This window comes from Aphelocoma coerulescens, chromosome 28, assembly GCF_041296385.1.
Source record: "Aphelocoma coerulescens isolate FSJ_1873_10779 chromosome 28, UR_Acoe_1.0, whole genome shotgun sequence".
In the NCBI taxonomy this organism is placed as follows: Eukaryota; Metazoa; Chordata; class Aves; order Passeriformes; family Corvidae; genus Aphelocoma; species Aphelocoma coerulescens.
The window spans coordinates 5,231,324-5,245,299 of NC_091041.1; the positions used below are offsets into that span (position 1 = coordinate 5,231,324).

The 13,976-nt window shown below is 68.3% G+C and overlaps 2 protein-coding genes across 3 annotated transcripts; both read right to left on the reverse strand.

Moving 5' to 3' along the window:
- Positions 1–867: 867 nt before the first annotated feature.
- On the reverse strand, positions 868–9,374 carry PDE4C (phosphodiesterase 4C). Of its 2 annotated transcripts, none has more exons than XM_068997003.1 (15): positions 9,256–9,374; positions 5,412–5,600; positions 5,300–5,336; positions 5,126–5,190; positions 4,959–5,008; positions 4,296–4,408; positions 4,098–4,191; positions 3,484–3,662; positions 3,302–3,400; positions 3,067–3,231; positions 2,884–2,983; positions 2,647–2,801; positions 2,441–2,563; positions 2,099–2,281; positions 868–2,026 (listed from the first exon to the last, which is right to left on the reverse strand). In XM_068997003.1, the coding sequence occupies exons 2-15, from the start codon at positions 5,441–5,443 to the stop codon at positions 1,517–1,519; spliced, it is 1,905 nt and encodes a 634-aa protein (XP_068853104.1). In that variant the 5' UTR covers positions 5,444–5,600; positions 9,256–9,374; the 3' UTR covers positions 868–1,516. The 2 variants fall into 2 exon arrangements, with proteins under 2 accessions (XP_068853104.1, XP_068853103.1); XM_068997002.1 differs by lacking the exon at positions 9,256–9,374 and adding an exon at positions 6,458–6,787.
- A 1,506-nt stretch (positions 9,375–10,880) lies between these two features.
- Positions 10,881–13,382, reverse strand: LOC138099746 (uncharacterized). The gene is made up of 4 exons (XM_068997218.1): positions 13,322–13,382; positions 11,598–12,263; positions 11,063–11,208; positions 10,881–10,961 (listed from the first exon to the last, which is right to left on the reverse strand). The coding sequence occupies exons 1-4, from the start codon at positions 13,377–13,379 to the stop codon at positions 10,914–10,916; spliced, it is 918 nt and encodes a 305-aa protein (XP_068853319.1). The 5' UTR covers positions 13,380–13,382; the 3' UTR covers positions 10,881–10,913.
- Positions 13,383–13,976: the final 594 nt, after the last annotated feature.

Below are 13,976 nucleotides of genomic sequence, written 5' to 3' on the forward strand. Positions count from 1 at the left end.
AGGCTCATCCCACACCCACAGCCCTGGGAGGACGGAGGCGCACACGGTGGGCACGGGGTGGGCAGTGGGGAGATTGACCACAGCCCCCAGTGGCAGCGGGATGGCACGGACAGTCCAGCATGGGATGGACGCAGCCGTGGGGATGGACACAGGCTCAGGGATGGATGCAGGCTCAGGGATTGACCTGGCTGCTGTGGGCATTTTCCATCACCTTCCCCAGGCAACAGCCCCACCACCCTCCTCATGCTGCAGCCCCTGGGCCAGGAAAGGGGGGAAAAATGGGCTTTTCCCACCAGCTCCTGCCCCGCTCCAGCCCAGCAGAGTCTGGCATGGATCTGGGTTCAAGGAATTCTGAGAGCACAAAGCCTTGGCTGATCCTCTCCAAAAGGAAGAGACCAGGAGATAATCCAGCACCCACCAGGGATGGCACGGAGCCACCACCACCCTGTGCAGCACCCGGCACTCCCGGCCAAGCCCTGGAAAACCTCTGGGCTGGGCTGGGAAAGAACCATCGAGCTCCCGAGGCCCAGCAAGGGGAGCGCAGGGCGGGCAGGGGGCGAGGGCCCCACGTGCCAGGGCAGTGCCACGGGTGGGGACGTGTTTGTGGAGATAAATCAGCGCTGGGAGCAATGCGGAAGAGCCGGGAACGGGCTCCGCACCGCGCCAAGCCGGCGATTAAATATTTACCTTAGCAGGTCGTGTTTGCCAGTGATGGATCGGCGTTTCCAGGGAGGAGCTCGCTTTTGTTCCAGCACGGAGCCAGGCCCTGCCCGGTGCCCGGCGGGAGACGGGGCCACCAACCACGCCAGTCCCTGGGGACATTGGCTTCGGCTCCCGTGACACAAAGAGGAGCTTACAAGGCTCATGTTTAGGGTGGAACAAACCGGGTTTAATCTCTGGAAGGTGAAGGAAGAATCCCGAAGGACCCTGCCCCAGGCAGGACACCGGAGACGTGGGGGGGGTCCGAAATGTGCAATACAAATGGCATTTTGAGTGATCGCAGAGCAGAAATGCAACTTTCTTCCCCAAAAATGCGCCTTTCCGCCCCAAAAATGTGTGCGAGCCTCGGGGAGGCTCGTAGTAAAAAGTGAGCTACAAAAGGCTTTAAAAAGTGAACCTGTCCCCAAATAAATAAACCACTGAGTCGTGCCCGTGTCGTGCGCCGGTGCCTGGGGGTGCCACCAGCACCCTTCGCCCACCTCATCCCACCATGGGGCTGCTGTCCTGCAGAGGCACACCTGGAAAGGTGCTGGAATGCTCCTTCCTGGAGCCTTGCAGGGCGTGATGTCCCCAGGGCTGGGCTGGGGCCGGAGGTGTCCCCACACCCTGTCTGTAGGGGACAGGGACCTTTCCCAGCAGCTGGTGGGAGCAGGGAGAAGGCCGGCATGGTCCTCGTGCCTGTCAGGACCTGCCCAGCTCCCGAACGGGGACACAACCTGGGTGCCTCTGTGTCCCTCCAGTGACAGTGCCCAGTCCCACGTACCCTGGCAGCGAGGGGACCCACGGGCCGATGCCGCTACGTGCCCAGGGACAGGAATGTGACGTTGCCCTCTGTGTCCAGGCACAGCCCCTGGCTGCCCTCAGGCCCGGAGCACCCGCTGCCACCGTCCTTCGGCAGCGTCCCCTCCAGCGCCCGCCGGTTGTCCACGTCCCTGGGGCGGGGCACAGGCGAGTCCCGGTCCCCGGTGCCGGGGGACAGGCGCTTGGTGTCGGCCGACTCCGAGTCATCCGTGCCCGGCGTCTTGGAGCCGCTGTTGTCCTCGTCCAGGGGGCTCTCGGCGCCCTCCAGCTCCGTGTCCGACTCACCCTCCTCCTCCTCCTCCAGCGTCAGCTCGAACTGGAACTTGTCGGTGGTGGCGGGGGACACTGCGGCTCCCTCGGGCGGAGGGGAGGGGCTGCGCGGGATCATGCTCTGGTACCACTCCCGGTTGTCCTCCAGCGTGTCCAGCAGCTCCTGGGCGTCGGGGTGCACGAGGTCGGCCCACGTCTCCCACAGCGGGTGGGCGATGAAGTCGATGAATCCCACCTGGGGAGAGGCAGAGCTGAGCCCCCTGCCCAGCCCTGCGCCCCCCGCCCTGTCCCCAGGCTGCCGTCCCACCTGGGACTTCTCCACGGAGGCCGTGTGCTTGTCGCACATGGGGCTGATCTCCATGCCCTTCTCCCGCTCCCGGTCTCCTTGGTGGAAGAACTCCACCATGATGCGGTCGGTCCACTGCCGGTACAGCTCCAGCGGCTTCGTGGGGTTGCTGAGGTCGGCGCAGTGCACCATGTTCTGCAGCACCTGCAGGCACGGACACCGTGTCCTCTGTCCCCCAGGGCCACCCACACTGTGCCACGAACTCGCTTGGCCCCCCAGTTGGGGTTGGGAGAGTGGTGGCACCAAACGGGACATCCCGGCAGGCCAGAGCCAGGACGGACACCTGCAGTGCCGTGTCCCCACCTGGATCCGGTCGGAGTAGTTGTCCAGCAGCAGCACCCCCAGGCTGGTCACCTTCTTGGTCTCCACCATGGTCTTCAGATCCGCCAGCAGGTTCATGTGCTTGGACATGTCCGTGGCCAACACCTGGGCAGGGTGAGGTGGGAATGGGGCTCAGGCTGACCCCCCAGCCCAGACCCCCACCCTGGAGTGGTCCAGCTCCCCCGTACCATGTCGATGACCATTTTACGGAGCGTCTGCCTCTGCTTCCTGCTCAGGTTCTGGAAGATGTCGCAGTTCTCCTCCTGGAGGAGCTTGAAGCCCACGGCCAGGTGGTGATTCTCCAGCACCGAGGCATCGTTGTACATCAGGGCGAGCTCTGAGTCTGTGAGATGGCACTGGTCACCCCAGGGTCACTCCTGGGGTCCCCCATTATCCCCCAGCTCCATCCCTGTGCCCCAGCTCACTGGTGTTGATGAGGAACTGGTTGGAGACCCCGGGGTGGTCAACATCATGGATGGCGCTGGCAAAGATGGCAGCCATGATCTCCAGGTCCGTGAAGACAGCCTGGGAATGGTGGGAAAAGGCGTTGGGGACGCTTGACGGCCCCACCAGGCACACCTGGGTGGCCTTGGGCGAGCAGGAATCACCTCCAGCGCAGGCGTGGAGAGGAGGACGTGCGTGGACTGCGCCACGTCGGCGGCGTGCAGGTTGTTGTGGTAGGCCACGTCGGCGTGGTAGTGGTCCTCCAGCGTCAGCATGTAGGTGATGAAGGTGTTGACGGGGATGCGGAAGGTCTTCATCAGGTCACGCTCCTGCGGGAGACGGGAGGTGGCTCGTCCCCATCCGGGCACGGGGACAGGGACATCCCGGTGGGATGCTCACCTGGAAGATGCTGTACATGATGACGGTCAGCGGGCGGTTCCCCGAGTACTCGGCCACTTTGAACACGTTGAGCCCCCACTTGTTGGTGTCCTCCAGCTCCTGGGGACCAGAGGGACAGAGATCCATGGGGGGCTGGCGCTGGGGACCCCACGGTCGGGTGGGTCACCCCTGCCAGGGCCCACCTTGGCCAGCAGCGCCTCGTGGTCCGTGCGCACCCCGAAGCGGGGGATGCCGGCGGCGGCCAGGCTGGAGCTGTGCGTGAGCTTCCTGACGCCGCTGATCTGGGACATGGGGCGCTTCCTCCGCTCCTTCTCCTTGTCCTTGGCCAGTGCTGAGGGGATCTCCACCTCGTGCTGCTTGTCTAGGGTGACACGGGGGGCCGTGAGCAGGGCAGGAGCACAAATTCCTCTGCCAGCATCCCCCTGGGTCACGCTGAGGACAGGCACAGGTCGCACCGTGACAATTTGGGGGGCTGCAGCACTTTCCCTCACCCCCATCCACAGGCCTGGACACTCCTCCAGGGACACCAGAACGGCCCCAACAGCCCCAGTGCACCAGTATACACCAGTGTGCACCAGCACCCCCAGCCAGGACAAAAGCTGTGACACCTCTGAGGCAGCAAATCCCACTGGGACACCTGGGAAACCCCCCCTTGTTCCCCCCATTCCGTTCATCCACAAGAAACAAGTGGGACCCTCCACTTGCATCACTCCAGTGGACACCCCAAGACCCCGGGGACACAAAGCCCACCCTGCTGCCAGCAGAAAGGTGACCCCGGGGCAGGGGGGCTCCTCACCCAGGAAGGTGCTGGAGATGTACTCGGAGACCTGGTTCCCGGAGCGGCTGGTCTCCGAGAGGTGCGTCAGCTCCCGGTTCAGCATCCGCTTGAACTGTGGGTGGTTGGCAGGGTCAGCGGCGTGGGGGGCTGGCAGGACATGCTGGGGGGCTCTGGGGTCCCCATGCCCGCCAGGGTGACCGTGACAGGGACCCTTACCTTGTTAGAGGCCATCTCGCTGACCGAGTGCCTGGTCTGCAGCGTCTCCAGCTGGTCCAAGCACCAATCCAGCTCCTCCAGGGTCTCCCGCGAGAGCTTCTGGTGAGCATCTTCTGCTGGGGGCACCCGCCAGCTTGGCAAGGGACCTGCCAGCGGCGCGGCCACCCGGCACAGGGCGGCCGGTGCCACACCAAACCCGGGGGCTCGCGGGCACGGGGGGTCACACCAGCCCCCGAGGGGGGCGGCGGGGGGCACGGGGGGACGCGGGGGTCGGGGTCGAGCATCCCTGGGCAGCGGGGCTCAGCCCCGTCGCGCTGTCCCCATGGCGTGGCAGCCCCGGCACGCGGCGTGCCACGCTGTCCCGTGGGGTGACAGCCAGCCCCGGGGGCAGCCGGGCTCCCGCGGGGCCCCGCTCGCCGCCGGGCTTTTATTAATGGAAGGTTTGACGTCAACCGGAGCTTTTCCACCGCCGCGAAGGGCGGCCGGGCGGGAGGAGCTGCCGAAAACCAGACATGGATCCCAAAGGGCAAAGCCGCAGCTCTGCCTTGGCTTGGGGGGGGGGGGTTGCTGCACCCCCCCGGGGCACGGCGGGACACACCCTGGGGACACAGGGACAGCCAGCTCGCCCCAAAATGTCCCCACCACCGTCCCCCCGGCACTCACCGGAGAGGCTGGCCTTGCTCCCCGAGGGCAGGCTGCTGCTCGATCCTCTCCTGTGAAACACGGGGGGCTGAGTGGCCGGGACCCCCACAGCGGTGCCCCCCGCTTGCCATGGGTTGGTGTCCCCACTCAGGTGACATCCTCGCCCTCCCACCCCCCGGCCGACTCACTTGATGCCGGCGCGGTCCTGGAGGTGGGTCAGGTTGCTGCGGACGGTGCGGAGGCTGGCCAGGACCTGGGGGGCGAGAGGGGGCTGGGCTCGGGCGGACCCCCCCGGGACACCCAGCCCGGTGCTGGGTGCGGGCCGCGTCCCCTCCTGGGCAGGGCACAGCGGTGGCACCTACCTGGGCAAAGGGTGTGACGATCATGTCTTCTCCATGCCTGAGGGAGCAGAGGGAGCGTGAGGCTCGGGGAAGGGAGGGGGGTCCCAGGGGATGTGGGCTGGGGGACACTCACAGGTCGCTGGCGATGGAGGAGTTGCGGGACATGGCTTTTGGGGACAGGTCGTAGTCGCTGTCGGAGCGGTACAGGAAGGACTCGCGGCGCTGGCCGTGGGAGAAGGTGCCCTGCAGGACCAGCCCCGCGCCCGGGCTGGCCTGGGGGTCCAGCGCGCCCCGGCCGGGGGGGCCATTCTCCAGGTCAAAGCTGTGAGGGGAAAGGGGACAAGGCTGGCACGGGGTGGGTGGCACAGGGACCTCAGCCCAGGGGATGCTGCCAGGTTTGTCGGGTTCTCTGTGTCACCATCCCTGCACACTCTGGCTTGGTGACCCCTGTGGTGACTACTGGTGCCCAGTCTGGCCCTGCTGGCCTTTTCACCTGCTACTGAGAACGGGCACAGCTCGGTGCACATGGACCCTCTCAGCTCCCTGCTGGCACAGTGGGATCTGGGACTTGGGACACTGACTAGCAGAGCCGGGCTGTCCCATGTCAGCCAGGTGGGACAGGACCTGCTGCCCTGAAGTTCCTAGCTCCAGAGACCCCAGGAAGGGCTGGCTCCTGCCTGTCCCTCCCCCTACCTGTCACCAGCACCATGGTCCCAAGTCCTCCAAAGCCCCAAAGCCTCCATCAGCCCCGTCTCGAGGTGCCGTGTCCCATGGAGGGGACAATATCCCAGCCACGGCACAGAGCCAGGGGACATCGAAGGACAGAAACCGATGCAGAAGCCAAGCCCTGGCCCTTGGGGACATACTGGCAGCAGCCCAGGGGCACCCCAACCGGAGTCACCTGGCAGCCGTGTGCATCCACAGGGGGCACAGGGGACAGGGATGGTGACCCTCCAGTGTCCCCAAGCTGGCCGCGGCCTCCTCGGCCCCCCTCCTACTCTGCTGGCCCCGGGGTCATGGGAAAGACTGCACGCAACAGGGACTCAGCGAGGGCCATCCAGCGCCTGTCCCCTCCCGCCGCCGCCACCGCCGTGGGGACGGGGACAAGCCACCCCAGAGCACTGGGAAAGCGCGGATGCCACGGGGGCCACCGTGTCCCCTCGGGAGCCCAGCACCTACCCGATGCAGGAGTGCCTCCGGGACGGGCACCGGCTGCCCGGCAGCATCGTCCCGCTCCGGCGGCCTCGGTGGCTGTGGCGCGGCCGTCCCCGGCAGTGGCAGTGCCAGCCGGCACCGCGTCATGCCATCCCGCAGCCCCTTGTTTTCCTGCCTCGGCTTCCCATCCCCGATGGTACCGGCGACACAAAGCCGCATTGTCCGTCCGACGGCCCCGCGGGGTGATGCCCGCGTCTGTTCCCGGCCCCGTGCCACCACCCCTGACCCCGCTGCCACCGCAGGGGACAGCCCCGGGGGACACGAGCCCCTGCCACGGGGCTGGTGCCCAATTAACCCCCCTCGCTTCAGCGTTAATGACCTCCGAGCGGTGTCCGTGGCCGGCGGGGGGGGGGGCCGGGGCCGCTATAAATAGATGCTGTCGCTGCTGAGGACGGATGTGCTGAGCCCCACGGCGCCCCAAAAACAACCCCACAGAGCTCCGAGGTGGGGAGGGCAGGGAGGAGCCGCGGTGGGTGTGTTGGTGCCTTGATTTGGAGGGCAAAGCTCCCCTCCGTCCCCACCGGGCCAGCCCCCCCGCGGGTCTCTGCCCGGCCATGGCTGCGATGAGCGTGTCCGTGCTCAGCCCTGCTCGTCCGGCGGCTCCCCCCTGCCCGGCTCAGCCCCCGGCCATGTGGGGACGGACACCCACTGTCCCCTCCTCGTCCCCCGCGTCCCCGTGGGCCCACAGCCCTGAGGACGTGCCACAGCTCCGGGGGAGCCACTGCCGCCGTCCCGGCAGCACAGCCCCGGGGCCACCCCGCCCGCGGGGACCCGCCAGCGTCCCCCCCTTACCAGAGGGGATGCGCCACGGTGAAGCGCCGCTGCAGGCGGATGCTCTGGTTCATCAGGAGCTTCCTGAAGAGGACGGGGGAATTGCGGGGGGAACTGCGGGGGGACGCGGCCGGAGAAGCCCCCGGCGAGCAGTGCGTGGTGGGCAGCATGGCCCGGCTCAGGGACCCCCGGGCGGGCGGCGAGGCCCCGCTGCCCCCGGTGCGGAGCAGGAAGCGTGCGGCTGTCCCGGCCCCGGCAGCCCCGGGAAACTTTCCATCCCCCTCCCGCCCTGCGCCTGGGAAATTAAACAACTGTCTGGCTCCGGCAGCCGGCGCAGGGAGCGGGTCCCCCCCCGGTGTGCCTGGCGGCCCGGGCACGTGGCCCCTCGCTGGCCCGGTGCCACCGGCCACCCTGCTGTCCCCGAGGCGGCAGCTGCTCCTGAAAGGGCAGGGGTGCTCTGCCTGGACACGCAGAAAAATGCCCCACGGAGCCCCCGAGGGACCCAGACGCACGGAGCAGACGTGCCACGGTGCCACTGAGGGACACGGCTGAGCACGGAGCATCCCGGACAGGCAGTGTGGACATGCCACGGTGCCGCTGAGGGACACGGCTGAGCACGGAGCATCCCGGACAGGCAGTGTGGACATGCCACGGTGCCGCTGAGGGACACGGCTGAGCATGGAGCACCCCGGACAGGCAGTGTGGACATGCCACGGTGCCACTGAGGGACACGGCTGAGCATGGAGCATCCCGGACACCCAGTGTGGACATGCCACGGTGCCGCTGAGGGACACGGCTGAGCATGGAGCACCCCGGACACGCAGTGTGGACATGCCACGGTGTTGCTGAGGGACACGGCTGAGCATGGAGCACCCCGGACACACGGTGCGGCTGTGCCATGGTGCCACCGAGGGACACAGCTGAGCACGGAGCATCCCAGACACGTGGTGTGGACATGCCACGGTGCCACTGAGCGGCCTGTGAAAGCCAAACCCACCCCACGTGGTGCCCCAGCCCCTCCCTGGTGCTGTCCCCTCCTGGAGCCACTCCCGAATGGAGCAGGGAGCAGCAGGGTGAGGTCCAGCTGGTGGCAGTGACACTGTGGGCGACCCACCGGCCTGGCCATGGGAGCTGGCACCTGCCCAGGCTGATGTAGCAGGATGTGGATACCTGCTGTTCCTGATGGCCACAAAAATATCCAGCAGCCGGCAGGGAGCCAGGAGGGACGCAGCAACAGGCCCCCCCCGCCACGACAGCACCGGCGGGGACCCCAAAACCCACCGGATGGGGGTCCTGGGGGGCTGCAAGCACGACCGTGGGGACATCAGGGCAGAGGGATGCGGGGACAGAGGGACATCAGGGGATGTGGGAGAGAGGGAAGAGCCCCCTGCGCTGGCTGGCAGCCAGCAGCCTCGGACAGCAAGGGCTGGACTGGCCGCAGGACAGCCAGTCCCCGTCCCCAGGACGGCCAGTCCTTATCGGAGTGTCACTGTGCCCACGTGTCTGTGCAGGGGTGGATGACAAGTGACACCAGAGCCACGTCCCTCGGCTGTGCCAGCTCCTTGCTGTCCCCACAAGCCGGGCTGGGAGAGGCACAGGACAGGGGGAATGGCCCAAAAATAGCCCTGCAGCAGCACAGCCGGGGCCCGGCCACCGCGGGAGGGACCGAGGTCACCTCGGGCAGGGCGTGAAGAGGATGAGGAGAGGGAATGGGGATGGGTGGTGGGAACAAGGGGGGTGAGGACGGGGGTGACAGGGATGGGGGTGATGGGGACAGCGTGGTGGGGACAGTGGGGGACAGGAGTGTTGGGGGGTGACAGGGACAGACAGAGGGGTTTGTCCCCAGCCCACCGGGTGCTCTGCCCCGGTGCCGCTGTCCGGCCGCCGGTGCTGAACCCGGGAGCGTCCCCGCCAGCCGTGCCCTGCCCGGTGACCCGTTCCCGGTGCCACCGGGGCCGGCATCGCCACCCCGCTCCCCGACCCGCCCTTACCGGGGGGGCTCGGACTCATCGCCGCTGCTCGGGCCGCTCTCCTCGATGGTGAACACCACCCGGGCAGCCTCGGGCTCGGGGGCGCGGGCCGCCTCGGCCAACCGGCAGCCCAGCGGCGGCAGCAACGGGGTCCCGGAGAAACGCCGGCGTACGGCGCCCACCGCCGCTCCCGGGCCCGGGCCCGACGGGGCGGCCTCGGCGGGGTCGCGGCAGCGCTGCCGGGAAACAGAGCAGCGGTGAGGGGCGCGGGGAGCGGTCCCGGGGAGGTCCCGGTCCGGGGGTCCCGCCCGGGCAGCGCCCCCCGCCCGCCCCCGCCGGTACCGAGCGCCGGTAGCGCGCTGGCGCCCCCTGCCGGACACGGTGCGGCGCTGCACCCGGGGGTACCGGGGTGTTACCGAGGCGAGGGGGGCACGGGGGAAGGTACAGCCGGTGCACCGGGAGCGGCTCCGCCCGCAGCGCACGGAGCCGCCGGGAGTCCCCTCGTCCTCCTCCTCCTCCTTCTCGTCCCGCCGCCACCGGACGGGACCCCCCCGACTTCCCCCGGGACCCCGCCGGAAAAACCCCCGGAGCCGGCGCGCAATTACGCAGAGGTGAATAATAATTAACCGCCCATTAAGGGGATAATTAACTCCCGCTCAGCGCCGCCAGCCCGGTTATTGCTGCCTGGGGGCCCGGCGCTGGGACGCTCATACCGGGGACACCCCTGGACCCCGGGGACACCCCTTGACCCCCCCGGTGGCCCCCGGTGCCGGTCTCACCTCCGTGCCGAGGAAGGGCAGCGCTGTCCGGCTCCGTCTCATCGCCGTCCCTGCGGGGGGAACTCCGGCAGCCGCGGCCGGGGGGGCTCGCCGGCGGGGTCCCCCCTCCCGCAGCCGGGGACACCCCAGGGCCGGGACACGCCGGCTCCTCCCCCCGTTGCTTTATGGGCACCGGGACTCGGCCGGGCTCAGCCCCTACCTCGGGTTTCGGGGCCCCCCCCGCCCCACTCCCGGTGCTCCCGTGGGCTGGATGGGGACAGGGACGTGGATCTGAGGCCACGGGGATGGCCCCCAGCCCGCAGCACCCACCAAGTCCTGAACGCAACAGTGCCACGTTAACGATCCACCCCGGACACCGCTGCCCACCGTCCCCGAGAACCGGGGCACACCGGGTGCACGGCTACGCCCGCAGAGCCCCCCAGGACCGAGCCCCCCGGGGTTTGCCAGCACTGGGAGCGGCCTCATCCCAATCCCAGGAGCTGCCGATGCCCGGCACGGGGGTCCCCGCCGGCGCCAGCCCCCCGGCCTCGCCCGCAGCCCCTTACCGGTGCCCGGTCCTCGCGGAGAGCGCGGCCTCGGCCGAGTGCAGCGGAGCAGAAGGAAGGCGATGTGCGTGCCTGGCCGCTCGCTCCCTCCCATCCCACCTCGCCGGGGGGGCTGCGCGGCTCCCCCCACCCCGGGCACCATCGCCGCGCACCCCGCACCCACCCCGCCGGCCCGGGAACACCCCGGGGCCGCCAGCCCGAAGCAGGGGGACCCCGAAAGCGGTTGGGGCCTCCCCCGGGAGCGGGGGTTTTCCCCGGGCAGGCTGCAGAGCACATGGCAGACGGGAAACCAGAGCCAGGGCAGCAGCGCCTTTATTCAGCAGCGTGGGGAGCCCGGGGGGCTGCGGCGGGGGCGTCACCTGGGGGCGGGGGGAGTGACGGGGGACCCCTCCATCACTTTGCTCTGGGGAAGAAGAGAGAGAGAGAGCGGGGTGAGCGCCCGCACCCTGGACCCGCTGCCCCCCCAAAACCTCCTCCCTCACCACCCCCGGCCCCCCCACGCACCATGGGCACCTCATCCAGGTGCTGGAAGGGGAGGGTCCTGCGCTGGGACAGCCGCACCAGCAGCACGGCCACCCCCGCCAGCAGCAGGCAGACGGACAGGGAGATGATGACGACCACACCAGGGCTCAGCTCAGTGGGGTGCTGCTCTGTGGGGGCGAGACGGGCACCCCGTTATTCCCCCTGGCACTGCTGAGACTCGTGCCCAGCCTTCAAGCACCACGGAGAAAGATGAGGCTCCAGACCGGCTTCAGTCACCCCAGTGCCACCACCCCACCCACCAGAGACCTGGCACCCAGCTCCTGTGTCACCTCCACCCCTGGGGGACCAGCCCAGGGCCCTCCCTGGCAGAGGCAGAAAAGAGGAGCCCTCAACAGCCCCCCAAAGAGGAGGGAGCAGCCAGGGGGGCTCTGGCATCACCTTGGGACCTGCACCCTGAGCCCTGCTGTGGGTGCAGCCCCAAGTGAGGGGTCTAGGGGGGACCCGTGCTCAAACCCAGGTCCCCCATCTGCCCAGTGCCCCCCAGCATGGCTCTCACCGGAGTTACCAGCTGTGCTGCCAACAGCTGCTCTCGTTCTGGAGCTGGTGGTGACAGTGCTGGTGCTGTTGGGAGCCGGGCTCACGGTGGGTGTGGGGGAAGCAGGCCCAGAGGGCCTGGGTGAGGATGGGGCTGGTGTTGCTGTTGAGTTGGATGGATGCTCTGTGGATCTGGACACGCTCGTGTGGGATGGAGTTGGTGCTGTGGTGGCATTGGATGAGGGTGTCAAAGGTGTTGTTGATCCTGCTGTCCTGGCTGAAGATGGTGCCGTGGTGGTGCTGGATGAAGATGCTGGAGGTGCTGTTGATCCCGAAGACTTGGATGGAGTTGGTGCTGTGGTGGTGTTGGATGAAGATGCTGGAGGTGCTGTTGATCCCGAAGACTTGGATGGAGTTGGTGCTGTGGTGATGTTGGATGAAGATGCTGGAGGTGCTGTTGATCCCGAAGACTTGGATGGAGTTGGTGCCGTGGGTGGGTTGGATGGAGCTGCACTGACCCCTCCCGAGTCAGAGCTGGCTGGAGTCCCACTGTGAGTCCCCTGGCTGGTGGCTGCAGCTGAGCTGGGTGGAGATGGCGACACGGCTGTCCCTGAGCTGTTCCGAGACACTCTGGTGGCAGAATCAGGGCCACCAGGCTGGGGTGGACCTCCAGGTCCTGGCTCTGGACCTTGGAGGAGACAGCTGGTCAGCAAGCACATGGCAGGGTCCTGGCAGGGCAGCAGCACCTGCCCCAGCTCCCGGCCTCACAGGGATCATTTCCCAGATGGTTTTTATCACACACACAGAAAACTGGGATTTAGCCAATATCAGACCCCACAAATCCGGAGTCAGAAGCGCTTCCCAAGCTGTCATGGCATGGGCACAGCACTGCTGGGAACGAGCAGAGCAGCGTGGCAGCAGCGGGCAGTGCCATGGCACAGGAACACGTGTCAACCCAGCCCTTGTGGCACCCACTGGACATTCTCAGGGCCAGGCGTGGTGGGGACTCCGCGGTGGCCACGTGGAACAGAGCGGGTTTCCCAGGCAGTGCTGGCAGTGCCCCTTATCTGCCCAAATCCTGTGTACACAAGAGGAGGAGCAAGTCCAGCCTAGCCCCAGGGGGACACCAGAGAGAAACGTCCCATGGCAGAGCCAGCACCCTGGCGTGGCTGGGGGTCCCCACATCCGCCAGGCTCCCTGGGATGGGCTGTCCCCACCCAGCTGCCACCCTTTGCCAGGATGGCTTTGAACACAGGCCCAAGCACCCAGCGTGCCAGGACGGGTGAACCGAGGCCCCTCGGGGTGCAGGGAGGATGCGGGGGCCCACGCTGGAGACCGGGAGCCCGCATTGGCGCGGGTTACCAGGGAGCCCTTAGCACCGGGAGTGCCGAGACGGTGCCAGGGTTCCAGCACCAGCCGGTTTGGCAGCACCGCAGCCGCATCGTCTGGGAGGGGCAGGGTGCTCAGGTCCAGCTGGCACTCCCGGAGAGCAGGTGCAGCCCCCCCGCTGACCCCAGCCCCGGAAAGGACACGGGACCCCGGCAGTGCAGAGCGTGGGGCAACAGGTGGTCACCTCCCGGAACTTCCCCGGTGCCCCGCAGCAGCTGGACACCCCTCCCGGTACCCAGAACTGGGCGGGGGGAGGCCACAGACCCACCTGCCGGTGGCAGCGGGAAGCACCCAGCACCCCGGTGCTGCAGATCCCACGTGCCCCCGGGACCCCGCGGACCCCCCGGTGCTCGGTACCTGCAGCAGCGAGCAGGGCAGCGGCGCAGCAGAGCAGGGGGAGCGCGCCCCGGGCCATCCCGCCCGGTGCCGGTGCCGATCCCGCCGCCTTTATCCGCCCCTGGGGAGGCGGGGGCACCCCCGCCCGCGGCGCCCCCTGTCGGTACCGGGCGGCACCGCAGCGCCGGGACGCGGCGGGCGCCGGGAGGACCCCCTCCCTCCCCCCCAAAATTCCCCCAGCCCGGGGCCGTGAGATTTTCCCCCCCCCCGGCACCGGGAGCCAGCCCTGCCGGCAGCAGCCCGCGGTCTCCGGGGACACGTGGGGACACAAGGACCTGGGGACATCGGGCACAAAGGAATCGGGGAATGTGGGGACTTAAGGACAAAGGGATCTGGGGAAGCAGAGACGTCGGGATACAGGGACGTTGGACCGCGGGGATTTGGGGACAAAGGGACCTGGGGCCATCAAGATGCAGAGACAATGGGATCTGGGGACATGAGGATGCGGGGACTTGGGGACACAGGGATCTGGTGACACCGAGGCCACGGGGCCGGACAGGTGGCTGCCCCGTCCATCTTTTGTGCCCGGAGCGGCACATCCGGGGCGCAGCACAACCGCGCCGGGACGGCGCTTCCTCCGGCAAACCGCAGCCGGCTGGCCCCGCGTCCCCGGGGA

Excerpts from the sequence above, each read along its gene's own strand:
- LOC138099746 (XM_068997218.1), bottom strand. The coding sequence starts at position 13,379 with ATGGCCCGGGGCGCGCTCCCCCTGCTCTGCTGCGCCGCTGCCCTGCTC. Across the intron at positions 11,209-11,597 it reads CAGCACAGCTGGTAACTCCG|AGCAGCACCCCACTGAGCTG; the intron begins GTGAGAGCCATG and ends TCGCCCCCACAG. Across the intron at positions 10,962-11,062 it reads ACCTGGATGAGGTGCCCATG|AGCAAAGTGATGGAGGGGTC; the intron begins GTGCGTGGGGGG and ends CTTCTTCCCCAG.
- PDE4C (XM_068997002.1), bottom strand. The coding sequence starts at position 6,504 with ATGCTGCCGGGCAGCCGGTGCCCGTCCCGGAGGCACTCCTGCATCGG. Across the intron at positions 5,337-5,411 it reads TCCTCCATCGCCAGCGACCT|GCATGGAGAAGACATGATCG; the intron begins GTGAGTGTCCCC and ends CTGCTCCCTCAG. Across the intron at positions 2,984-3,066 it reads TCTCCACGCCTGCGCTGGAG|GCTGTCTTCACGGACCTGGA; the intron begins GTGATTCCTGCT and ends CACCATTCCCAG.